The sequence below is a fragment of the Columba livia genome, chromosome 4 (assembly GCF_036013475.1).
Source record: "Columba livia isolate bColLiv1 breed racing homer chromosome 4, bColLiv1.pat.W.v2, whole genome shotgun sequence".
NCBI classification, from domain to species: Eukaryota; Metazoa; Chordata; class Aves; order Columbiformes; family Columbidae; genus Columba; species Columba livia.
Window position 1 is genome coordinate 27483364 of NC_088605.1, and position 24919 is coordinate 27508282.

The following is a 24919-nucleotide window of genomic DNA, read 5'->3' on the forward strand; positions in this document are numbered from 1 at the left end:
ACCCAGAAAGGTAGTATTGCCTGTCACCTGGTTATGGCTGTGCTGTGTGCTCGTGTGGAAACTGAGAGGAGCTGTTATTCAAACGATTTAGTAGTGTCTAAGCAGACTCTTTGGAGCCAACTGAAGTATTTCCAGTTACAAAAGTAACTGAAGTTACACAAGTAAGGTCATCTACTTGAATAGTTGGCATCTGCTACACAGTATGGTGTTTCTTAGGATGACATACTTTTTAGCCTTTACCTGTGCTAGTGTTCCTGAGCTGTTGGAGAGAGGTACCAGTAGCAGATGTCACCTGTCTGTGCTTGTCAAGTTTTTTTCGTTTGGCTATTGACTATTTCTGTGTTTCTAGATGTAATAATATCATCTGTGAAGTTGTGTGGTGCCTCCTGCTGGGCCCTGTTGTTCAGGGGTAAACATTTTTTGGATCTGTCACAGGAGGGATGCACCATGTTGTTTAAGCACTAACTGATTTATTCACACACTGTAGTGAACAGTCATTGATTTTTAACTGGAGGCAGTAAAGAGGAAGTATTATCTGTGTATGTTAGAAATAAATACCTAAATATATTTAAGTTCACAAGGTGTTCCAAGGGAGTTTTTAAATTGTTTGGGAAGTAATAGAAAGGAATTATTTTTAAAGACTTGGTTTCTGCAAAAGAGAGTTTGATTTGTATCTTCAGTCCCAGTGAGGAAGAGGAATATTTCCAGTTCCAAGGCTGGATTTTAACTCATCCAACAGTAGCCATTTAAAGTCCAGACAAAAGGCCATGGGGCACAAACAGTACCTCCAAAATTTTTTGTTGTACTAGGGGGGTAATTTCATTTCTGGAGATTCCTCTCCTTACTTTGATTCTCAAGTTGAACTCGGAACTTGACTTCTACATGTCCAAAGTTAGCTGAGTTGAATGCCTGTCCAAATAGTCCGCCCCTTAACCCCTTAAATTTTTTAAAAAGCTTTTCTGTGACTGCCCTTTTAGCTCCCTCCCACTAGACCAGTGACAGTAAAGCTGCTTGGTTGTCTGTGCCACAGTTCATTTTAGAAAATTGTTTTATTTTAGTAAAACATTTTGATATACTAGTGGCATCCGAAGATGTGTCAGTACCAGACAGGATCCCCCTGACTTTGTGTGGACTGGCACACTGCATGCTCACTGTAGATATAGCCACAGTACATAGTGCAAGCATGAAGATATTCATAGTTAAAATAAAACCTGTTAACATTTTGTTATTTAAAAAACAAATTTATTTTAGTTTAGCAAACATTATTTTCTGCTAAACTAGCATAAGAATGCATATTTAATTCCGTTTCTTTGCTTTTTCCATGATAGTAGATAATAAAAATTCAGAAATGGAACAAAAAAAGATCAAAGAGAGAACTCAGAAGCATTTGGATGACTATGCCAGAAGAGGACTGCGTACTCTGTGTGTTGCTAAGAAGGTATTCCTTTTAATTGATATTTTCAAGAATGTTTACAGTGTATGACCAACCTGAGTGATACTGCCAATGGAGCAGACATCACTGCTTCTAAACAGATGCTTCTGTTGCTACATTTTGTTTATGCTTATGTTCTTTCAGAAGGAATTTGCAAGATGTCCCAAGTCAATTCCTGAGTTCTGTTAGATTGCCATAGTTGTTGTCAGTTTAGGATACCAAGCAGCTTAATAGCCTAATTCTATAACAGGGGCTGTCAAGTAGCCTGATATTTCTTCAAGAGTCCTGAGCAGGTCTCTTCGCGTGAAGCTTATCCTGGTTGGAATTCCAGTTATGGAAAAATGAAGTCAGACGTGTTTTATTTGGTTTCATGAACAGTTTACAGTGTTATAAGCTCTGGATGCAAAACTTACGTGATGTTTTGAGATTCCATTTTAAATTCAAAGCTTGCTTAGAAGTAAAATTCCACAGGGATTGAAGCAGGCAAGAAACCGCTTTACAAAGCCTCATGCAAAGTGAGGGTACAGGCTGTGTAGCTGTACAGTCGTCAAGCTGTACACCGCTGGGCAGTGATTCTGTGGCTGTGTCAGTGCTGCAATTAGAGAGCAGTAGGGAGACTCTGCTGTGCTCACTGGCCTCCCTACCTGCCATCTAAATGGAAATCTGTCAGGCAGCCCCAGGAACCTAGAGGGTGCCAGTGAGTAAACTTGGCTTGTGAACCCTGGGAAAATAATTTGACACTATGAACATTGTGCTGAATCCATGGGCATGTTGTGGCAAATAAGTATGCACTGCCAGGGGCTGCACTTCTCAGTTCAGTATGTGGACAGCAGAAGTAAGTGAGGACACTTTAGGTGCCTTTGGAAACACAATATAAATACATGCCCTGTGTTTTCTCTGCCTCTGTAGGTGATGAGTGATACAGAATATGCAGAGTGGTTAAATCATCATTTTTTGGCGGAAACCAGTATTGACAATAGAGAGGAGCTGCTGCTTGAATCTGCCATCAGGCTTGAGACCGAACTAACTTTGCTTGGTAAGTGGAAAATTGCTTTCTACAGAACTAGTAGTTACTACTACTTCTGAATTTTCATAAATCTTGCTTCTAAGTTTGTACAAGTTGTACAACATACTCAAGATAAACTAGTGCTCTTCTGTTGTTTGTAAAGTTTTACTGATTTGTTTGGATTATTTTCAGCTCTTTATTTGGTTTATTTTTTGTGCTTACTGGAGTTTTTAACTGTGATCATAATAAACACATGAAATGATAATAACAAATCACAGGCCTGCCTGGGCAAATATTCACAGGGCATTCACTTCTGGTCATGTTTGCTGTCACTGTTGCATTTGTGACACAGCAGGTATGCTTGTGCTGTGTCCCTCTGTAATAACACAGAGATGAGATGTCAGGCCTGCTTCTCCAGGAACCGTTCCTCTGATGGTCATTCAGCTGTGCAGAACCCGAGAGGCCAAAACACAATGAAAAAAATTTGGTGCAGAGGTGTAAAAGTTAAATTGCAGATAGTCTGGGATAACAGCTCTAGAGAACTGCCCAGCAAACAACATTTGGAAAACAAAGTGCAATGATCTGAGTGTGGTGGTAAAGGCAGCTCATGCTAGAAGCTGAAGAGAGACAGATCCTATTGTGTGGAAGGGTGTTGCTTCCCTCTTTTTGTGCCACATCTGCTCAGGGCAAATGCCATAAACCTTGATACTGAAAGGAGTTCTGGGATTACTGGCTTCAGCTTCTGGAGAAAAGCCAGAGCACTGCTGCTGTGGTTTTAAGGGATGATGTGCTATACTAGTACTGTTCTGCACCAGAGTCAGCAGAGGGAAGTCTAGTTGCTGTGGAGACCTGCTGTCCTGCAAGCCAAGTCGTTTTTTGCCTCATGTGTCTTGTGGGACAGTAAGCAATATGAGTTCACTCTAACATTAAATGGGAGTGAGAATAAGAAGGGTAAATGGCTTCATACTGCCCAGATGCTTGCTTTCGGTACCTCTGCTGGCTAGTTACTCCTGCCTGGGGCATTTTGATCTGCAGAGTAGGAGTACTTACACAGCACTTCTCATGATGCTTTTTCGAGCCTTCCTTTGCTTTCTTAACAAACATTAACTGGTGTAGCTGCAGCTGTAACTCTGACTGTCCTCTTAGGACTGAAAAATGAAGACTTTGTCCTCAAAGAACAACGTGCAAAAATTCTAGTCATCTCGATATTACCAGGATCATGGAGGACAGCAGTAGTTTGTAGCCCACTGTGTAGGCAGGTATGAAATTCGTGTGGCTATATGAAGAGCCTCAGGCCTTTAATTGAATGGAAATCTATTTCTGGAAAAAGTAGTTCTAATGTGCAGCACTAAGCACAGATCTGGATCTCAGCAGTATACATATTGAAACTGGCTTCTGTCAGATTACAAAGTGATCAATCGCCTCAGAAGGGGAATGTTAAGTGTCTAGAGTGCCCAAGCTGGAAAAACACTTTTCTGCCCTCGGTGCCTGGCATTGTCTCTCAAAGAAGCTTGCATCAAATACATCCCAGCATCTTCCTTCCTGCCTCCTTTGTTGACTTGCATCAAAATGCAAGCAGAGTGCAGAGCAAGGACCTGGAGGTTTTCATCTTCCTGGTGAGCAGGGGCCATGAACTCTATGTCCTGTTGGCAGCTACTTACTGAAGAAATTGCTGTAGCGTCAGAGTTTTCCCTGACCTTTTGGTTCTTATCCATCCCCATGTGACAGTTTGTGCTTTGTATACAAGTTGCTGGGTGGAGTCCTGTACTAGAAACATGCTAGGAGTTAAAACTTTGCTTTGAATTTTTGTATTGCTTGTCTTTCAGAACGAACCTAGCTGCAGCTGGCTGAAGTTTCTTTTTGAGAAACTCCCTTACCCTGAGAATACCACAAGCCAAAGCATATCTCCTGGTTATAATTTAGTAGCATTTCTATTGTGAGAAAGCCATGAACATCTCCTGTTCCATGATAAATCTCTGGCACTGCAGCTTTTCAGAAATGGTTCTGCTTTATACTGATGTTTTGTTACCTCACTGTTACCAGAACAGAAGATTTTGTGAGCTGGTTTTAGGGACAAGGGTCTGCCTGCTGTGCACACCAGAAAAGAGGATGTCTCTGTTAAAGTCTCTATTTTTTGTTGAAATTCTTTCTATAACCAATTAAGGGCTGGTTGGCAGTGTGGGCAGGAGGAACCACAAAACACAGAGTTTAATGCTATGAATTCAAAGGATCTGGGACAGAAGGTACTGCAGTGATGAGCAGTTGAGAAACCTGATGATGAATGGCAGGTCTTTGCAGCAGTGTGCAAAAATATGATACAAGAAAAGGGGATTTTGATGTGGAAAGTGCGAGGGCTTGAGACAAGAGCTACAGGGCATTCAGCCTGGAGCAGAGTTGAGAATAAGGAAGAGAAGTGGGCCTTGAGATAGGAAAGATCAAGGCAATACAGGGTGAAACAACCGTGAGAATGAGAAAAGTTGGTTTAGAAGGGTCTCGTGAAGCGTTGGAGACCCCTGAGTCTGTAACAAGGGGATGTGTCAACAGTCTGGGATAGAAAGATGTGGAAGGGAGGAATTCCCAAGCATGTCCCAGTAGGGTCTCTGGTTTGGGTTGTGGATACACACAGAGGACAATCATATCCTGTCACTCTTGCAGTGTTTTGGTTTTGGAAATACAGCAGCACTAATCCTTCTGCTTGTCTAAATTAAGGTGCCACCGGCATAGAAGATCGCCTGCAGGAGGGTGTTCCAGACACAATACAGGCGTTACGGAAAGCGGGAATAAAAATATGGATGCTGACAGGTGACAAGAGAGAGACAGCTGTCAACATTGCCTATGCTTGTAAACTGCTGGAGCCAGATGACAGAATCTACACTCTCAAATCACAGAGTAGAGTAAGTGTAAAATTACACTTTTCTTCAATTTATTTTCTTTTTCTCTGCTGAAAAAATCAGTCAGACTATATCACAGGCTAATACAGAAAAATAAAATGTTCTCTGCGGGTAAAATATGAAATCCTTTATATCTATGTAACATCTTTTTCTTTATATACAGTCTAAATGATGGTTCATTAATTGAATACACTGCTTCACTCCTCTTTGTGGTAGGTTAGAGATTTTACATTCTTCACATGTTACTAGAGATTTCAAATGGCAGTTATAGCATATTAGCAATGTAACAATTATTGTCATGCAAATTCTGTTGAATTAAGTTTTGTGCTGCTTTGCGTAATATATTCCCTCAGCCCTTCTTGTCTTGCATAAATGTACAAAGAATTGTCTCATAAAAGCACATTGCACACTATTCAAGGAAACAAATCTGCCAACAATTTTATCAGAGCAAAAGCCACCTTCTTCCCACCACCCAGTAACTGGGTCATGTGATAAAGAGTGGTTAAAAATGCTGTGTTATGGGTGGCGAGTTCAATTTTACTTGACTGTTATGTCCTCTTGTGGATGCTTGTAACCAGCTGTTTTCAAATATTGATTTTTATCAGTTTTTGGTTTCTTAATATAAAAATTACAAACTGTAACTGGTAAAGTCAGTGTATGAAACGTCTCTCCTCAGGGCAGTGACATGAAATCTGAGACTTCTTTAAAGAAGTGGAGGATTTTTCTAAGACCTTTTGTTTTTCTTTTTTTCTCCACTTATATGTTACTTCAGAAATTCAGTTTGTATCTGCCATAAAAGACTGTGTGGCAAGTGGTAGCTGTGGGGAAAATAAAGTGAAAAAGAAAAGGTTTTTAGTCCGGCTGTGTTTGAGGAAATTTTGGGGTTTGATTTTTGCTAACACTTTTTTCCTTCCTTTTTTTCCTACTGGGGAACAAGTGTCTTAATAGTGAGAACTGAGCCCCTTTTGCAGAAGTGCTCTTCCTCCCTCTAACTGGGCTTTGAAATAAAAAAAGAGACAAGATTCAATAGTGTTGCATTTCAAGGTGAAATAATGAGTAAGATTTAAGAATATGTATTTTATTCTATTCAGCACGCACATTACATATATCAATATCAAGAATCTTTTGGGCATCTTATATATTCTGACAACATAAAAAATTCCACAAGGCCAGTTCTTCAGTAATTCATTGCAGCTCACCTATAATCTGATTTGAAATGCACTTTTGGCTTTGCATGCCAGACAAAAGAAATGTAGAGAGCAAAAGTCTTTTATCAAAGCTGTATTTAGATTACGGAATCCTTAATGGTTGTTTTTTCTGCCAGTCTATGGACATTTTCTGATTTGCTTCAGTTTTTCCCTTCACCTAGTACAATACGCAAGCCAATCTACTCCAGCAAAGTTAAATCACAGGCCCTTTGTTATTTTAAAGGGTTATTCAGCCTCATGTCTGAGCATTTCTGGATTCAAGTGAAATGCTACACAAGGGCACCCTTTGATGTTTTTTCCATATGTATTTTATAAATTGAAAAGAGAACCAGAACACAAACAGTACTTAATAAATTACCTTTCTCTTGTGGTTAATCAGGATGCCTGTGCCTTGGTGATGAGCAAAATTTTAGAAGGCATCCAGAATAATACTTCTGCCAAAAAAAAACCCAGTCAGGAACTTGGGAATGTCTCTACAAGTCCCCCCGCCCAAACTCCAGGGTTCAGTGCCGGCCTGGTTATTGATGGAAGGACTTTGGAGCATGTCCTTCATGACAGCCTACAGAATATTTTCTTGGAGCTCACAGAAAAATGTCGGGCTGTCGTCTGCTGCCGAGCCACACCGCTGCAGAAGAGTGTCCTGGTCAGACTGGTGCGAAATAAGCTGAAGGCAATGACATTGGCTGTCGGTGAGTCCTGTGGTTGTCTTCTTTTCTCTGAAAAGAAGCAGAAGCCAGTTTCTTCTTTATTTTTGTTAATGTCTGTCAGAAAATTTACTTTACAAGGAAGGTAATCCTTTGACTTGTAGTTGGCTCTTGCGTGAGATGATGTTAGTCTTCTGAACTAGCAAATTTAGTCCATAAACTTGCTCATGGTAATCTAAAACAACAAGAACAGCAGCAGTCACGCACAGTGTTGTGGAACATGTCCAAAGGAGCAAGTATTTTCCTAGTCATTCTCCATCACAACCCCACAAAATAGGGAGGGAGAGAGGAGATGACTGGGTGATTTAAAACAGCCCTATTTTCTGTTCCAGCATGCCAACTAAATTCTGAGAAAAGAAACAGCTAATAGCCATTTGGAGGACATAGCTCAGTTCAGTCAGGCCTTGTGCTTACTAGTCCTGCTTTCTCTAGGGTTTTTCATAGGCTGCACTATTGGCCATAAAGATGTTTTTCACTGAACTCTCTGGTGTTCTTGTATATTTGTCCTTTCCTGCCACCTCCATGGTGATGTGATAGGCAGCAAACCTGCCTGCAGGTTGCATTCCAAATAAGAGGGGTTAGTTTTGATTTTTGCCTCTTTCCTTCTCTCTGTAGGTGACGGTGCCAATGATGTCAGTATGATCCAGGTGGCTGATACTGGTGTGGGAATAATGGGCCAAGAAGGCATGCAGGTAGCGTGTACAGACAGCTGCAAGTGACATCAGATTGCTTTTTAAATTGGTTCGGAGTTTACCCTGGAGGCCCAGTGGCTCCACAGTCCATTAGTGCACATAAGCAAGAGTTTGCAGCCTGAGCTCACACCCAGGCCTCAGCACCCTCCCAGGAGTAATCAGCAGCTGAATGCTGCAGGGGTTCAAACTCCAAACAACAGAGCTTGCTGCCTCTCAGAACTCCCTGTTGCTCATGTCCTGCCAAGAAACAAGCAGCCTAAGCATCAGTGATTTCTGTGCAGTTGTGTTGTAACAATGAAGACAGCCATGTTCCCGCCTACATTGTGTCGGGCTGAGCTGTGTGTGTTAGTGTAAAATGCTGTATGGAGGGGCTCGGATCTGAGTGAGGGTGAGACTGTAAGCACCATGTATAAAAAAAATCATAACAATTTCCAACAGTAGACAAGTTGCTCACTTGGCAATATCTGAAGCTTATCTTTAACAGTTAGGATATGACGTATCCTTTCCTTCACGTGCATTGCAGGCTGTGATGGCAAGTGACTTTGCAGTCTCTCAGTTTAGACACCTCAGGAAGCTGCTGCTTGTCCATGGCCACTGGTGCTATACCAGACTTACCAACATGGTGCTTTACTTCTTCTACAAGAATGTGGTATGTAGCTGTCCCACCCCTGGGAAATCAGTTTGCTTATTTGAGTGGACTGAAGGGTTTAGTGGGGCTTTATGTTCTTTTTTAGTTTCTATTCTGAATGGGTTCAAAAAGACACAAAAAGCATATGTCAGACAATTCAGTTTCCCATTTGTGTCTGAAGAAACCGGAGACTCTTATTTCTTGAATTGAATTTCCCACGCAAAGCCATTGTCTGATTTGATTAAGCAGTGGATAATGAGCATTACTAATGGGTAGCAGCATGACTAATTTAAACAAGTCATGTCCAATCTTGAGATGTAAAGCTGTGTGTTAGTCAAATGTAATTTTTAAGTGTGGAATTGGCCTGAACCCCACAACATTTATGCTTCGTTTTCTACAGATTACTGTAACCAGACCAAATCTCTGTGTGTGTTCCTCCTGGCTTTCAAAACACTTGCCTACATATGTAACATTTTATGCTGTCATGTTTGACTTTTCAGGCCTACGTGAACCTCCTATTCTGGTACCAGTTCTTCTGTGGGTTTTCAGGCACGTCAATGACTGACTATTGGATCTTGATTCTTTTCAATCTCCTTTTCACATCGGTGCCACCCATCATTTATGGTGTCTTGGACAAAGACGTGTCTGCGGAGATACTCATGCAGCTCCCACAGCTGTACATGATGAGCCAGAAATCTGTGGTAGGTTAAAGAATGCTTGGCCTGAAGCAAATTGAAATGGTCAGCATTTGAGCCATTTCTGTCTGTCTTTCCTTCATGGTTCACATCAGGCAAACATGAAGTTTAAAACCACTTACTTTATTGGAAAAATACCCAGGCCTGTGCACGAATGTATGTGCACAAATAAAAGCTGTTTCTTCAAAATTTTTTGTAGGCTCTTTTCAGCCATACACCAAATCTTATCAGATATTTGGATGAGAAGAGAAATTAAGGACTTCAGGTGAAGCAGTGTACTAGATAAACATCATTACCAGCATATTCATTTTGTTCACTGCCTCAGATGTCAACATGCTTCCTCAAAATGGGTTTCCTTTGAGCATCTGGGCTTGCTTTTAAAGATAAGGGCACTAGATACTGTTTTTTTTCTGTCATATAAGGGTCTCAACTGCCAAAGTAATGAGGAATGGATATGAACAAGAGCAGATTCCTTTCAAATAATCCTCAATAAGGTTCTGCCATTCACTGTTCTTTTTCCTTTATGTGTATGTTCTGAAATTTGCTGGTAGCACTTTTGTCCCATCTGAAAACACTACACATCATATCTGCTCTGTAAGTTCTGTCCAAACATTTAGCATAGAAAATCACAGGGAGCGCAGAGTAATTTCTAAATAAAAATTGTAGAAATCAGTAAGCTTTTTCATGGTTTCTGCTTGTGCTTAGCATGAATTCTAGCATAATTTTAACTTTTTTTTTTTTTTTAAATGTCACGCTTAATTAAGGTAATATTTTTATCATGACAATTAAAGGCGGTGACATTCTGAGCCCAAGACGGAATAGAGACTAGCAGCCTAGTGAGAGAGGAAACAATGAGCATGTGATTCACCTAAAACTCACCATTTTCTTTATGATCGTAGCCTTTCAATAATAGACTGGATATTAGAAAGCATTTATTTACAGAGAGGGTGGTCAAGCACTGCAACAAGTTTTCTGGAGAGGTGGTTGATGTCCCAAGCCTGTCATTGTGTAAGAGGCATTTGGACAAAGCCCTTAATAACAGACTTTAACTTCTGATCAGCCCTAAACTGGTCAGACAGTTGGACTAGATTGTCGTTGTAGGTCCCTTCCAACTGAAGTATCTTCTTCTGTTCTATTCTAACAAATATTATTAAAAAAAAAAGAGCTACAACGTGTTGTGTACTGGCTGTGCAGTCTCATCTGTTTAAGCTGGCAGAAGTCTAAGTCTAGTTTAGAAAAGAAAAGATATACACAGTGATGATGGGGCAATTTGATTATTTTCGTTTGTGGACTTCTACATTTCTTTTTACATACCCTCTAAATATTTTATATTGCTTAGTTTACAATATTTTTGCAAAACTAAGTACTCTTCTGTACTGATCTGAGCCTCTGGACAGGCTGGAGTAGGTTGATGCTTTGTCAATATAGAGAGTTTTGACCAAGTAAATGTTACAGGGCCTCAGGATTTGGCCCTTTGTTTTGATCTTCAGGATGTGTATGGTGACCTGAACTGAGATGAATGTTTTGAGGCAACAAATCAGAACTTCTGTATTACACAATCGTTTTGGGTTTGGGGTTTTGTTTGGTTGGGTTGGTTTGTTTGTTTCTTTCTTTCTTTCTTTGTTTCTTTTATCAAGAGTTTTTCTCTTGTGTCTTTGCTCTGTGGTTGGAATTGTTAAGAAGGATGTAGTTTCCTTTCTGACATGGAAGAACTGTGAAATGGTTGCTTTGAATTAAGTGCAGTATAAAAGAAAGATAAATGCTTTAAAAGATGTAGTATCACAATATGGCACCATGACAAGTGCACAGCTCTGTACAAGCCATAAAAATGGACAGTAACTTGGATTAATCTTAAGTAGTTTAAAGCATTTCCCTGACAGGCAAATAAGAAGATTTCCCACACCACCTCCAGAGAGCAGCTCAGTTTTTGAAAGGGTTGAATGGCTTTTTGGCAAAACCCACTAATTGCAGAGGAAGTCGTGGGTGACTGGACTGCCCACCTGGGTGTCTCCATTTAGTGCCTGGAGGAATGGGATATATCAGAGCCAGGGCATGTGCAGCTGTGATTTCATAAGCGATTGAGCTGCCCCAGTAGTTTGCTGCCACTTGAGCAAGGAAGGCTCATTCCTTCTCCTCTTCTCCCTTATTTTCTTCCCGTTCCCTGTTTCCACCCACATAGTTGAGCTACTTTCCTTGTGGCAGCTCGGTTTTCCGATGAGATCCTTCCAGGAGCTGATTTAACTCACTAAAAGAGCAACGTGTTATTCAAGCAGAAAAGTGAATTGATTTCTCACATTCAGTGGGGTAAGTTAGCTCACTGAGGGGTCAACCAGCACAAATCAAGTGGCAGAAGCACAGGTTCCAAAAAGGAGGGAGTGGAGGCAGAAGGAAGTGGGACTTGGCATTCAGTGATGGTAAGCTGCTGGAGTAATGCACTGTTCCCTAGCCCTCTCCCTTCCTTAGTACTCAGGGAAGGCTCTGGTATGTCTGTTCTGGCAGAAACAGCTGTAAGGTCGCAGTTCCCAGATCCGGCTGCTGGTTTAAATACTAGCAGTTACCTGCATGTGTGGAGTGAGCTCTTGATTCTTATAATGCAAAAGATGGCTCTTCATTGGGAAACTCACTGGAATTACTTCTGCAGATGATCTTTCCTCAGATCCAAATTAATGCTATTTAAGGATGCAGCAATTTGTTCAATTTGTTTCAATGCCATTTGTGTTTTTTTTTTCTTACAGGCTTACTTGCCTTCAACATTCTGGCTAACCTTGCTGGATGCTTTTTACCAAAGTCTCGTTTGCTTTTTTGTGCCTTACTTTGTAAGTGCTGAATATGAAATACCTTTATACATTTTGCTATACAAAAACCCCCGGCAAATTAGAGAATAAAATGAAGTATTTAATTTTACTCCCTTGTATATAAATGTGTACTAACAAAATCTTCACTGAAACTGAGCTGAACTGTGTACCTGCAAATATGTATGATATTGAAACTATTCATACCGTTTTGTGTATTGGGACTATAGGTAAATAATATATTATACTGACCTCTGCTTTCCTTTACAGACTTACTACGGCTCAGACATAGACGTTTTTTCTTTTGGAAACCCTATAAACACAGCAGCGCTCTTCATAATACTGTTCCACCTTCTCATTGAGTGCAAATCCGTGGTGAGTACTTTGTTTCCAGAAGAGTGTATTCCTAACAGAGTATGTGCATACAGCTTTCATTAAAATTAAATGGAAGAAATAGCTTGATATGCAAAACAGAATAAGTATAAAAGGGACAAAAACTAGAGAGTTTGTTTATGTGATCACATGAGCTCTCTTAATGCACCTGCCATCGGAGCCAGTAGAATTACTTATATGACTAAAATTAACAAAACGGCCTCAGAATGATTTGTAAATAGTGAAAGGATCTTGCCTCTTTAGTGGTTTTGGGGATGGCCGTTCAGTTTTGCAAATGATAAAACCGACCAGTGATCTGTGGAGCCTTCATTAGTTCCTCAAGCCTGCATCTCAAAGACAACAATGTGAACTGTTGATTTGGAATTCTTGGAACTGCCGATCTGCTCTGTGCCCAGAATGAACAAGTTGGAGATACATTTTGTTACGGAAATGCTATTCCAGTTTTTAATTAAGTCTGCACAAGCTAAAGCATCTGCATTAGCTTGATTAAGTTTACAGCCCTTACAAGGGTAATACCTGGCTAATTTACATAATTTAAAAGAAAATACAGTAATATTTATGGTAGAAGGGCACAGTTTAATTTGGTTTATTTTTTCTCTGACTTTTTTTGGAAAAATGCTTTTTAGAATTGTTTCATAATGGGTGAAATTTCAGGTTGTGGTTCAGTCTTTTCATTGTTCTTTTGGGAGTGTGGCAGCAGCAGAGATAAAAATGTCTTCTTTGAGAATACATGGGTAGCATGAGTGTATCCCCACTCTGAACAGGAAAGCAGTACTTCAGTGGATTTTGTTTGGCATTGTTGAAGGTTAGCAAGCTGTCAGACCAGTGACAGTGTTGTTTCCATAGTAACTATTATAGCTGCTCAGGTATAAAATTACGGGAAACTCCAATGTAGGACAGTTAATGAATGTCTCAAACAAGTTATATAAGGGTGGCATCATGTGAAGCTCTTGCTTCAATTTGCTTGAGAAGGCTTCCTCTGCTGCCAGAGCATGAAGTGGTCATCTGAGGCAAATGGCAAAAAAAAAGTCTTTCACAAAGGAATTGAAAGCTCTGCATTTAGTAGAATAAAAAAATTATATGGCTGGGTTGCCTGTGAACTGAAGGAAGAAATCTCCATTCTTCCTGGAATGTTTTGTATAAAATTAGGAGTATTCTCTGATCTATCCGTTACATTGAACAGTTGTCCTTGGAGGAAGAGCCGTGTGCATGTTGATGCATGTGTACACACATACAGGTGTTGCAGGTCTTCCAGTTTACAGCTTAAATCCGATTTCTTTCCTTTTCTGAATTATAGACTTGGATATATGCAGTGGTTCTAGTTGGCAGCATCCTGCTTTACTTTATCTTCGCTCTGGCTTTTGGGGCAGCCCACAACCCCCCATCAAATCCATATTGGATCATGGCAAAGCACATGACGGACCCAGTGTTTTACTTAGTTTGCCTCCTGACTACTTGTGTTGCTCTGCTACCCAGGTGCGTTTCTGTTTCATCATTGCAGATTGTTGTTGTTAGGAAAATGTCTTTGGTGATTTATATTATGTTAAATACTGTCTTTGGAGGGAAAAAAAAACCCTGTAATCTTTGTAACTACGGAGTTTATAATTCATACAAATCAGTTAAATAAGTGATCGAAGTTGAACATGTACTATATGAAGAAGTACTGTGCTTAGTCTGTGTTTATTTGTGAAACCATTTTCTGTTTGAAATTTATGTCATGAATATATACATGAATATTTAGGATGAAGAATGCATGTACAGGCTTCTTTGTGGGGTGGAAACACACTGACAACTTCACAAGGGGTCCTGAGTTGTGTTTTTATCATGCCCGGTGTCTAAGTGTTTTGCCTCACTGGAGAAGTCAGAGCTCCAGGTTGGGGAAGGCGTCAGCCTGGAAGGGCAGGAGTGTTGGGGGAGCTCCCAGACACCAGCACCCTGAGCCCGGAGGCACCTGAGCAGCCAACAGAGGAAAACATGAGGTGTGAAAACCAGTGAAGAAGACTTCCTCAGACTCTCAGCCCTTCACTGGCTGAACATGAACTCAACGCTGCAGCCTATTAGCAAAGTGCCTCCAGTGCTCATTTATTAATTCTTCTGTGATATGTCTCTTTCTTTACCTCTCATATAATCTCAGAAAGAATGGAATTGCACAGACAGATACTGAGAGAAGTGTTGGGGAGAATAATTGCCCTTTCCTCCTCACCTGATGTCATTTCATATTGTTAGGCATTTATATCTGAGCGCACTTTCTGGATCAGGTGCTGCACAAGTTGTCAGTGCTGCTGGCAGGACAGCTGGCAGAGCTGTGGCCATAGGTGCCTGCAATAGCCACCATGTCCCTGAGTCCCCTTTGAAGATGTCCCTGTCTGTGTCTTGAGCATGTCAGCCAGGGTTTTGCTGCACCCACCTGAGATCATGACTGACAGCTTTGGTTCACAGTTCATTTCAGCAGAAGGACAAACCGTGATGTGCCAGAAACGTGTGCTCTTCCCTCCCCATACCTGCTCTTCAGCTTGGCTTCAGGAGGCGACAGCAGAGCCTTTTCTTTCACATGCAGCAAATCCCCCTTACATGACAAATAAATAAATGTTCTTCTAGGACCTTTTGGCAGGGCTATAGAGAGCCTAGGGAGGAGAAAGCTTTCAGCTTGGTGGCTGCTTCCAGTGTACAGGTGTTCAGCTTTGAAGACACAGTGTTTTTCATTGTGAATTAAATGTGAAGTATTAGACTTACCAGTGAAATTCTTTGTCATTTGCATTCTCCCTGTGCCAATACCTCAGAAGTTTTATAGCTTTTGTGGCTAATTCAAGCTTTTCGTCTTCTGTGATTTCAAGTAGAAGTGCCTATTGTGGAGCCACTGCTGACACATGTAGGTTTCTTCCCTTGCTTGTTGTGACATAATCCTTTGTAAGGTGCTGAAAAGCCACCACTCAGCAGGTACTGTGAAGCTGAAGGGTGCTCTGCACCTTCTTGCCTGAAGTCAAAATTGAGCACTGATTTTGATGCCTTTTTTTATGGTGCCTAACCCTATATACAGAAAGCTCTGCTTTCAGTGTAGTTGGGATCCCAGGCCTTGGTTGAAGTTAGAAAAGCACGTGGCTGCAGTAGTCTGTCTGTAGGGAACCATGTTCAGGACAGGAAAATTGCAGCACCCGAGATCAGTGTCTGTCTTTGAAAATGCCAGTTTTAAAACAAGTTCTGGTGCAGAGTTTATGTTCACAAAACAGCACCAGCAAAAACTGTTTCAAAAAACTGTCTGCTGCGGCCTCAGAGTTACTTGAATGCTGTTTGGTTTCCTTTAGTGTTGCTGGAAACAATTTTGAGTCTGCTTGTAAACAGCTTACTTGAAACTGTGTTTATTTTGTAGGTATTTGCTGAGAGTTCTCCAAGGAACGTTGTTTCCGTCTCCGGTGTTGAGAGCCAAGCACCTCGACAGACTGACCCCCCGGGAGCAGAGGGAAGCAATTAAGAGATGGAACGAGGACTGCGCTGTAAACTCTGGAGTGGAGTCCCAGGCTACTTCTGGGGCTTCCAGCTCAGCCACAGGTGCTGCGTCAGAGGAAGAAAGCATTGCCAGTGTTTTGCCAACATCCAAAACGCCTTTTCAGGCCTGTTCTAGAGATGGGTTAATAGAAGACACCTCCATCTTACCAGATATTCAGGATAAGTCTGGAATATAAACAGCCTGAACTCTGAAAAGACCATTTTTCTGAATTCATCAAAGGAAACTAATTCAGACACATTTACCAGTAATACCTCACATGCCGAAGTCTCTGTGTGTGCCTCTGAAGAGGGCAGCAGTGCTGTTTCTCTAGCACATGAAGCAGGTTTGAATTCTGTTTTATGTGAAGAAGATGCTTTAATGTGTTTTGCAAAGATGGAATGCTAACTTTTTAAAACCCAAGAGTAATAACTGCTGATTTATACTATGTTGTGGTTTTGTTTTCTTCAGCCAAGGTAGATGATGCAAACATTTCCTTAAAAGCTTTTTTGTTTATAAAGCTTTTCAATAATTTATTAAGATGTTCAAGATCTAAATGACTGGGTTGTTTTGTTATATTTTTTCACACAACTGACTTTGCATATGGCTTATTTCTGGTATGAAACATTACATAATGCCTCACGGTGTTATGGACGGGGCATTGCATGAATACAGATTTTCAGGACCCATTCAGGTAAGCCAACCTGCTCCCTTGCACTGCTGTCCTGAAATCCTGCTGTTCCCTGGGATTCGCCACTTGCTGAAGTATGAAGTAAGCAGAAGGGCTGGGATCTAGTGTTACTGGTTGGCTTCTCGCAAAACTCCTCCAGTGTGTGCGTACAGTAATTGTTGTAACCATTAGAAGAGTGGCCCAGGTGAGACATAGGTGTCACGTGTCCCCCTCATCTTCCTCTTCCACAAAAAGAGCAAATCTAGCGCAGCCTTTTGTTCTTCATGATAGTTCATCCTCCTGCTACATCCTTTCTCTTTGTCTCCATGTTCTAGTTCATGTATTTTGCCACTGACTGGACTTGTGTTCCTCCTCACGCAACTCAGATGTTGGCTGCCTGACTTTTCTCTGCCTCACGCCTGCACCGCAGAATGGTCTGCCAGTGGCAGTGAGTAGCTCCAGTCTGTCTTCACGTCGTCTCTTACAAATAGCAGCTTCTAGCTGGTGACTCTTCTTCACTCTCAGATGTTTTTACATTCCTCCAGGCTTTTATAATAAACAGCTTAGGTATCTATAAAGGCTGCTCCAAGGAAGCTGTAGCTGGTGACATGTCCCAGCTTGGAGCTCTGTCGCTAGTCTGTGCTGGAGGTGTCCTGCCTCTGCCACTTTGCCACTGCTCTGCATGCTGTGCAAAAGCTGACTGGGGTGCATGTGGCCACTTCTGGATTCCAGACTGTCTGAAACATTGCTTTCTTTTTGTCTCCCTCCCCAAAAAGTTACATGGCCAATTTATGGAAGAACTTAAGAAACCATTTGTATCCACTAGCACCTGTTGAAATAAACAGTTTCTTCAAACTGCAGCTGCTAATGAATTCTTAGAGCCCATTTTTGGTTCTTTTTCTTTCTAAAACTTTCTGCTTTCAAATTGCCAAGGTTTGTGTGTTTATTTTTCGGCACCTTGTTTGGTGCCAAGGTTCTGCTTTTTAATGGAACCGTGGGCTTTCCATGTCAATGATCAACATTACATATTCCACATCTTTTAAGATCTTTGGAAGAATTTAAACAAATGCTGTGAGGTCTGAGACAGCTGCTGCTGTGCAGGGCAGATATTGGGGGCATGCTACGTTCGTTCAAAGGCAGGTCACCACATGTTACTGACATTTTAAAATGGTTCTGTTTTCAAAAGGTAGAACGTAATTAGGTCTGACTCCATCCCTAGTGTTGCTGAGGAGAAAAATATCCTTTTTGTTTAGCCTGGAGGAGAAAAACAGTGGAAGGAGCCAGCGATGACAGCCATTTCTGCCTTTTGTTTTATTATTGGTTCAACACATGACAAAATATTTTTAGTAAGTTCTAACATAGGATTAATGGGGCCCTTTGAAGTGATGGCAGGCATTCAAATCCTGAGAGATCATGTCCACCATGTGGTTTTTCAGTTAGGATTTTCAGATGGTTTGTCCGTAGCATCCCTCTTGCTGTGGCGGGGAGGGCACCTTGGCAGGAGTGGACTCCAGGTGTCCTGAGTGGAACATCTCAGCTTTCCCTACAGGCCATGGGAACTGCGAGGTGTCCACGAAGATGCAGAACAGTCAGGAGGTTGTGCAGGGACATCAGCTGGTACAAGGGCAGAATCCTACAGGAACAGACTTGCTGGGGCTCAGTGAAGTTGTCTGCTCTGTTCCACAGCCCCAGACAGTCTCAGCTCTGCCCTTACCGTTCCTAGCAGATGTTCTCCTGTTGTAAAGAGCTCCAGAGGAGCAGGCCGGGCCACTGCCTTCCTGCCCTCAAGGTCAATTATTGGTTTTGTTTCTATTGTCTCACCTGTATGTTTCTTTTGCACCTTAAATCTGTTGCTTCTCTTCACTTGTGGCCGAGAACTGATTATTTTGTTGTGGTTCTGTGGCTGAGGTAGATATTGCTCTCCTGGGGGAGCTCTGGGACTTGCGGCAGTGAACCTGAGGGAGTGCTGGGCACAGCTCTCTCCCCTTCCTGACACTGTGAAAATGAGTTGGAGGGACAGCACTGGCCTCGGACCTGCACTTTCGTTGCCTCTGCCACAGGAGCAGAACCTCCCAATGGATTTGGCAGGTGGCTGATCATTTAGTGTCAGGACTTGACGCATGTATCATACAAGAGCTGTAAGCATTCGGAGTTAAGATCTTCCAGAATCCTCTGCCAATGAAACTGTGGCATCAAAATAACTGCATGAAGAAACACGAGTGGCACTCACCTGTTAGACCTGGGGCAGCTGCTGTGTGGTGCCTCTGGGACTCTTCAGTTGCTGTTACGTGGCTTTTTCCAAGCCTGGTCACACCACTACTCACTGCTTAGTGTGGTGAGGCTGTCAGGATGGATTCCTAAATTGGATGAAGGATGATTTCATCTCGGTCTCAAAAGCACCAGGCCCTGTGGGTTGCCTTGAGATTTCAGGTCATTGTAGAAGTTCCTCTGTGCTGATACCACTGATTGTAAGTACTTTTGTACCACTTCAAGTGGTAGAAAATAACACTAACACTCAGTTGTTGTTTTTTTTCTTGTTGTGTTGTTTCACCTATGGCACGTGGTGCCTAAAATTATTCACAATAGGTTGTGTCCTTTTAGATTACTTCAACAAGCAGTCTAAGTGATTAAATTATCTGTTGTGTAAAACCTGATCTTTTACTTTGGGGGGTGGGTGAGGTCAAACAGCAAACATACCTAAGGGCTATCTGCTGTGAACACTTGCTGGTTTTTACTGAAGGGGAGATGAGGGTATTGAGTTTGTAATAAAAACTTAAAAATGTTAATTGTCCGTAGCTAACGTGATACCAAACGAAGGGTGCAAGCGAATCGCTCTCCCTTTGCTTCTCAACAGTTAAATGTTTCTTTTATTAGGAATATGCTTAGGCACAGCATGGCCTGACTTTTCCCCTTTGAAAACAAGCTTTTTGAGATATCACAGGTGCCTTCCAGATGTCTTGAAGGAAAGCCCAGCATTGACACTTTTGATTGTTAGTTTAAATCAAACAAAATCACCTTCAGCTCCCTCAAACTTTGTAGTGACACCTGGAGCAGCTTTAACTCACTTATTGATGTGCAATATTTGATTGACAGAAAAAATACATTCTCTTTTTTATTATGTGTTTCACAGCAGCTGCACCTGGTCTAAACATTTGCAGGTGGCAGTCAGGCACAGCCTTTATTGAGCGAGTGTTTGCACAGCACAGCGAGCTTTGCTCTGTACCAGTTTGAGCCAAGCTGTGGTTCCTCCCTCACCCCGCTGGCTGTGGCACGAGGCCGAGGACCCGCTGAGGGGGAGCCCCCAGTGCTCCTGCTGCTCAGAGCAGCCCTCGCTCTCTGCAGAGACGATGGACGAGTTCTGGAGGTGAAGGTGACTGTTCAGAACATTCTCATTGCTGAATTGCTGTATGTTTTTTTGTATTACTTCTTCCTGGTTTATTTTTGTGGTCCTGGATACCTTACTGTGGACTGCAGTAAAAAGGCAATTTTTTACTATTTTAAGTTTCTTGCATGCTTATTATTTTGATTTCAGTATATGCACATGTTGAAATGCTGCGTACCAGTTAAAAGGACATGGTTATTTCAAACTAAGCGTATTCCTGAGGAAACCCATAGAATAAAATGTGTTCAGGCAGATTTGATTTCAGCTTTAGTTTTTCACATTTTTTCAATGCAGAGTAATTGTTGGCAGTGGTATTCTTGGTAATATTCTGTATTGGAAGCATACGTGCAAAATAAAGTAAAAGTTGTGCAGTGGTGGTAGTGCCAGAACCTCCACAAGTGTTCCAGTGCTAAGAGGGCTGTCGGGGCTGCTTGAACAGGCTAGATAAGGATATGCAAAAACCTTTCTAAGTCTACTTCTAGGCATTATTGCTAAAGTTATAACTCCTACTTCCATATTGTTGAGTCTCTGTCTCTACAGATTAAAACACGTTTTCAACAGAGAAGTTACTTGGAAAATGTAAATTTTTATTAGTACAACTAGAAAGAAACACATCTGCTGGACTGTGTGACATTGCTTCCATTTGGAGCTACAGCTGTGGTAGAAGTAAAACCAACAATAGTTACCTTACTGTGAGGTTACACATGTGAGAGAAACCGCGTAATTGTGATCACAGCTGTTACGTCAGCACACAGGGAAAGGCTTGATACAGTGGAGTGTGTTTGCCTATTTCATGCGCACACATAAAAAAGCGGTATAAAAATACATTTATAAAATTAAAAATTTCCTCTTTAAGTGGAATGTTGTGTCAGACACAGTCACCAGACTCGGGGTCACTGGCTCAGGGGACTCTCCATACCCGGCTCTGGGACTTGGAACTGTGCTGCCCTACAGCTGCAGAGGTGCTGGCCCCAGAGGGGACCTCAAGTGGGGGATTGGGAGCTGCGCTCTCCATATCCTTGAGGCAAGGGTGTCAGTAAGCTGCTTCATCTGTAATCTGCTTGCACTGGAAGAACATGGGCACTGCTGCTTTCTCTCATCGTAGCTGGGGGAAGAAGGGCATTTATATGTTATAGTAAAAACAAAATCCTTAATACAAAAAAAAATCCCCAAAACAACCCAGCATGAAAGTGATGCAATAGTCACTTAAGTAGGGTTTCAGAATCCATAACATAAATACCGAATATTTATTTAATAATGCTGTCTAGAGTGCTGTCTAGTATGTCTAATGTTAGGCATGTTATAGGAGAAGATATGGAAATAAGAGGTAAACCTTCACTAAAGCAATAGCTGAGCTGTAACATGATTACTAGTACCTTAAATGTCCATTAGGTAGCTCTTCTAATGCATGTTACCACCAGCAGCAGTCATGGCGTTGACAAGGCCCTGCCATGCTGTCACGGGGGCACGCCAGAGGCAGCAGAGAGAGTAATTCTCTGCCTCAGGCAGCATTCACAGCGGACCAGGCACAGCACTGTGAACTCACGAGTTTTAAACGCTTTGCTTCATGGTGAAATTCATCCTGTCGTGCTCAGGTTCCGGACTCCTCCTACTCTGGCTCTTGGCGTGGAGGCTCAGCCTCTCACCTGCTGCACTAAGCTCTCTGCCATCTGGCTGCCAAGCAGTTGAGCCTTTGCTGGTGAAGCTTTTTCACTTTGCTCAATTGATTTCTATTATAATATTCAATTGAACAGAAGCTGGAATCCAATTCTTCTGTCATTCAGATTATTTTCTGCCTTTTTCTCTCTCCCAATTGTATAATCTTGATAGCCAAAATGAAACTCAGTTCAAGATACTAGACGAGACCTATGCAAAAACACTATTTCACAGTATTTGGGATACCATTCACACTGCATCTTTTGCACTTCAAATGTGCATTTTCCATATCTCACCAGATGTTCAAAGTTGCTGCCTCGAGGCAGGGGACACCATTGCAGTAGCTTTGCTAACCCTGTTATGTTTTCAGAGGGCTGGAGATGTTCAGTGCACACTTCATACAAAAATCGGGAAAAAAGCCAGTGGGGCATAGGTTTGCTAAAGGTGCTCGTCAGTTTGGTGGTGTCAGGATGTGGGTGTCATCCAGACACGTTAAGATACTGGAAGGTTCAGATAATTAAGTAGCAGAAACTGTCCAAAGAGTCTAAATAGCTAAGTTTTGGCCTTAGCTGCCTCAAGTGGTAGTTACAGGTCTGTTGGCCCACGTGTCCCCCCGTCATGTGCCGAGCTCCCCCGGCTGGCTCTGGGTGGCTGTGTTAGCATAGGGACAGCAGGAGCACACAGCTGCGCACCTTTGGAGACCTGCACGTTTACTTGGATGTGCCACGTGGACATACAAACCAGTCGATCTCTTGCGCACCCTCCAGCACGTGGTGTGGCCCTGCCTGGTGGTGTCCTTGTGAACAGACATCTTGCCAGTGCCATCTGAATGCACCGAGTTCATTCCTCATGACAACAGAAGAGGGAAAAAGCATATGCTACTAATCAAACGGTATTAAAATAGGTTTATCTAACAAAATTTTTCTAGTCTGTGCTACTGCTTAGTTTGAAAAGGCAGAAAGTGGCTGATTCTTTTAAGCCTTTTGCTGTGTTTGGACTAGCACCATAACACAGTTAAAATAAAAGTCCAAAGGATTATTAATTAATTCTACCCCAAAGTATATTCACCAGCAGAGGCTGCATATTCCATAGCTCCACAACAAAAACATGTAGAGCTTGAAATGCCTTTTCAAAGAGTTTCTGAGCTGCAAAATCTTCAGTGCTGAAGTGCTGATTCCTTTTTTCTTTTGTCTGTCAGCACAATTCGTACCATCTGGAGTTAGTTGAGCAGAAAGGTGTGGATGTATATTTGTCTTTCAATCCACTCAATAAAATGTGACACATTACTGTAAACTCCAGGTCCCAAAACCTTGGAAAAGCAGACAGAGCCCCAAGATGTTAAACCAAACAAAGTCCAGCGCCCTGCAGGTTGCTCACACACAAGCGGTCCTCCACTGTCGCCCTGCAACAAGGAAGAAAAAAAACAGTATACGGGCTGCACATGGCTGGCGGCCCTATGGTTAAAGCTATGTCTTGGTTCCTACAGGGATTTTCCTTTAATTAAGTAGCTCAGTTCTAAAAACTGGCTGCTCTGCTTAAATATGTAGCAGCACAGAGCATTACCAGTATTTATTCCTTGTTATATTTGTACAAAAAAATTACCTGCAAAAGGCTCGTATAAATCAAATAATCAGTCTAAGAGTTAACAAATACAGATTAACCTTGGAGTCTTCAAGCCGTATTTCATTATTATAAACTGAAGCTGATTACATCAATACTAATAACAATTGGGTTAAAATATGTAAATAACTTGTCATTCCTCTGGTAGATGTAGTATACTATACCTAATAAATGTCATAGCACTTTGATTTCTAAAGCAAGTCTGGCTGTGTGCTCCTCCTTAGAGAGACACCCACCATGCAAGAGTCCACAGTGCCGGACTCGTAGCCAGCACACAGCATCCTGCTGGTGATGGGTTTCATGTCAAAGTAGGACTGGCATTGCTCTAAGGAAATGATGCGAACCTCTCCTTCTTGAAGCTTGAAAGGCACTGAAAAAACAAAACAAACAGAACCAGAATTAGGCATTAGACTAGACACACACACACAAATACTTAGCTATGATGGCTCTTTGCGATATAACAAATATTTCCAGTAGGATAGGTTACAAATATTACCTAAGATAGGTAGATATATATGTATAATTATATATATAAAATGCAAGAAGAGAAGAATGCCCCTTTAGCACAAAGTCAAGGTGGAAACAGGTGGGGTTTTTTCACTGCTGCATCACAGGATTGGTGACTGCCCTCTTCCTGAGCCAAGACCATAGGTGCTGCATTCTGGAGGACCCAATACATGGGGACTGGTGTTTATCGTGGATTCGCACTGACAGGCTGCACAGGGAGGGCACAGGTATGTGACATGGCATGGGATTTGCAAGATGGGGGCGGCACTGGCTGGTAAACAGTAAACGGAAGGAGGCGGAGGAGAAGTTTGACTCATTCTGTGGCAGGGCCTGCCTGTTTCTTGGTGTCTGTCGTGGTAAAACTTGGTATAGTCACAGCTAGTTTGAGTTACATTTGGGTAAACTGGACTTAGAGAGTGTACCAGGGAAAGAGAATTCAAGAGTTATTGAATTATTTTGGTGTGTTCAGGAGACAATAAAGGACTTCTTCCTAGTCTAAACAGCTGACTGAGCTCAAATTCTAAGGCAAGTTGTTCAAGCTAAGGCATGAAGTGTTGTATAGCCATGATGGGTTTTTATGATTCAAAACATAAAACCATTTTCCACTTAGCAGTGGTGCAAAAGCATTCTGTAGGGTTTTGTTTTCCTGCTGTTACATAAAAGATGTTTTTAGATGGGTAGAGCTGCTAGTAAACAGCCAGTCCCTCACATGCACAGTTTAATTTTTGCCACATGTCTGACGTGGCCACTAGAGGTGAAGTCCCACCTGAAACAGTACTGAAAGGAAATTCCCTTCTCCAGCGTACAGAACAACAGCATCCCCAGTAATTACCATAATAGTGAAGGGAGAAACACAATGGCTACAGCCTTAACAGGTTTTGGGTCCAGAGAATTTGTATATGGTGCATGCAGAATAGTTCTGTCTAAACAAAGATTTACAGAACACAACTGTTCTTGTCATGGGACCCAAGGGTTGCAGTGGCCATAGAACAAGGAAACACACTGAGGTTCAGTTCAGAGACAAAAACAACACATGGTCGTGCCTGGATGAAATACATTCCATCACATGTCCAAAGTGAGACACACGGCATTGATTCAAGAAAATGTTCATTCAGCCTGTATACCTGTGCGTTCGGTGCCCTCTGCTTTCACTGAACTAAGA

The 24919-nt window shown here is 41.9% G+C and overlaps 2 protein-coding genes across 13 annotated transcripts in view; one reads left to right on the forward strand and one right to left on the reverse strand.

Moving 5' to 3' along the window:
• The window catches only part of ATP10D (ATPase phospholipid transporting 10D (putative)), a 48588-nt gene extending 31124 nt beyond the window's left edge, over positions 1 to 17464 (forward strand). For 6 of the 7 annotated variants that reach the window (XM_065060819.1, XM_065060820.1, XM_065060821.1 and 3 more), the window contains 11 exons: positions 1329 to 1438; positions 2342 to 2468; positions 5148 to 5332; positions 6917 to 7226; positions 7857 to 7933; positions 8457 to 8582; positions 9062 to 9262; positions 11992 to 12072; positions 12319 to 12423; positions 13739 to 13917; positions 15809 to 17464. In XM_065060819.1, the coding sequence (XP_064916891.1) occupies positions 1329 to 1438; positions 2342 to 2468; positions 5148 to 5332; positions 6917 to 7226; positions 7857 to 7933; positions 8457 to 8582; positions 9062 to 9262; positions 11992 to 12072; positions 12319 to 12423; positions 13739 to 13917; positions 15809 to 16121 (1814 nt within the window). In that variant the 3' untranslated portion in view covers positions 16122 to 17464. The remainder of the gene's footprint in view (positions 1 to 1328; positions 1439 to 2341; positions 2469 to 5147; positions 5333 to 6916; positions 7227 to 7856; positions 7934 to 8456; positions 8583 to 9061; positions 9263 to 11991; positions 12073 to 12318; positions 12424 to 13738; positions 13918 to 15808) is intronic. The other variant, XM_065060824.1, reaches the window with a different exon arrangement.
• Positions 17465 to 20540: 3076 nt separating this feature from the next.
• CORIN (corin, serine peptidase) overlaps positions 20541 to 24919 on the reverse strand; it is a 138607-nt gene continuing 134228 nt past the window's right edge. For 3 of the 6 annotated variants that reach the window (XM_065060832.1, XM_065060830.1, XM_065060827.1), the window contains 2 exons: positions 23487 to 23620; positions 22634 to 23032 (listed from right to left, as the gene is read on the reverse strand). In XM_065060832.1, coding sequence (XP_064916904.1) covers positions 22850 to 23032; positions 23487 to 23620 — 317 coding nt within the window. In that variant the 3' untranslated portion in view covers positions 22634 to 22849. Of the gene's footprint in view, positions 21080 to 21786; positions 23033 to 23486; positions 23621 to 24919 lie in introns of those variants that run through there. The other 3 variants (XM_065060831.1, XM_065060829.1, XM_065060828.1) reach the window with 2 other exon arrangements.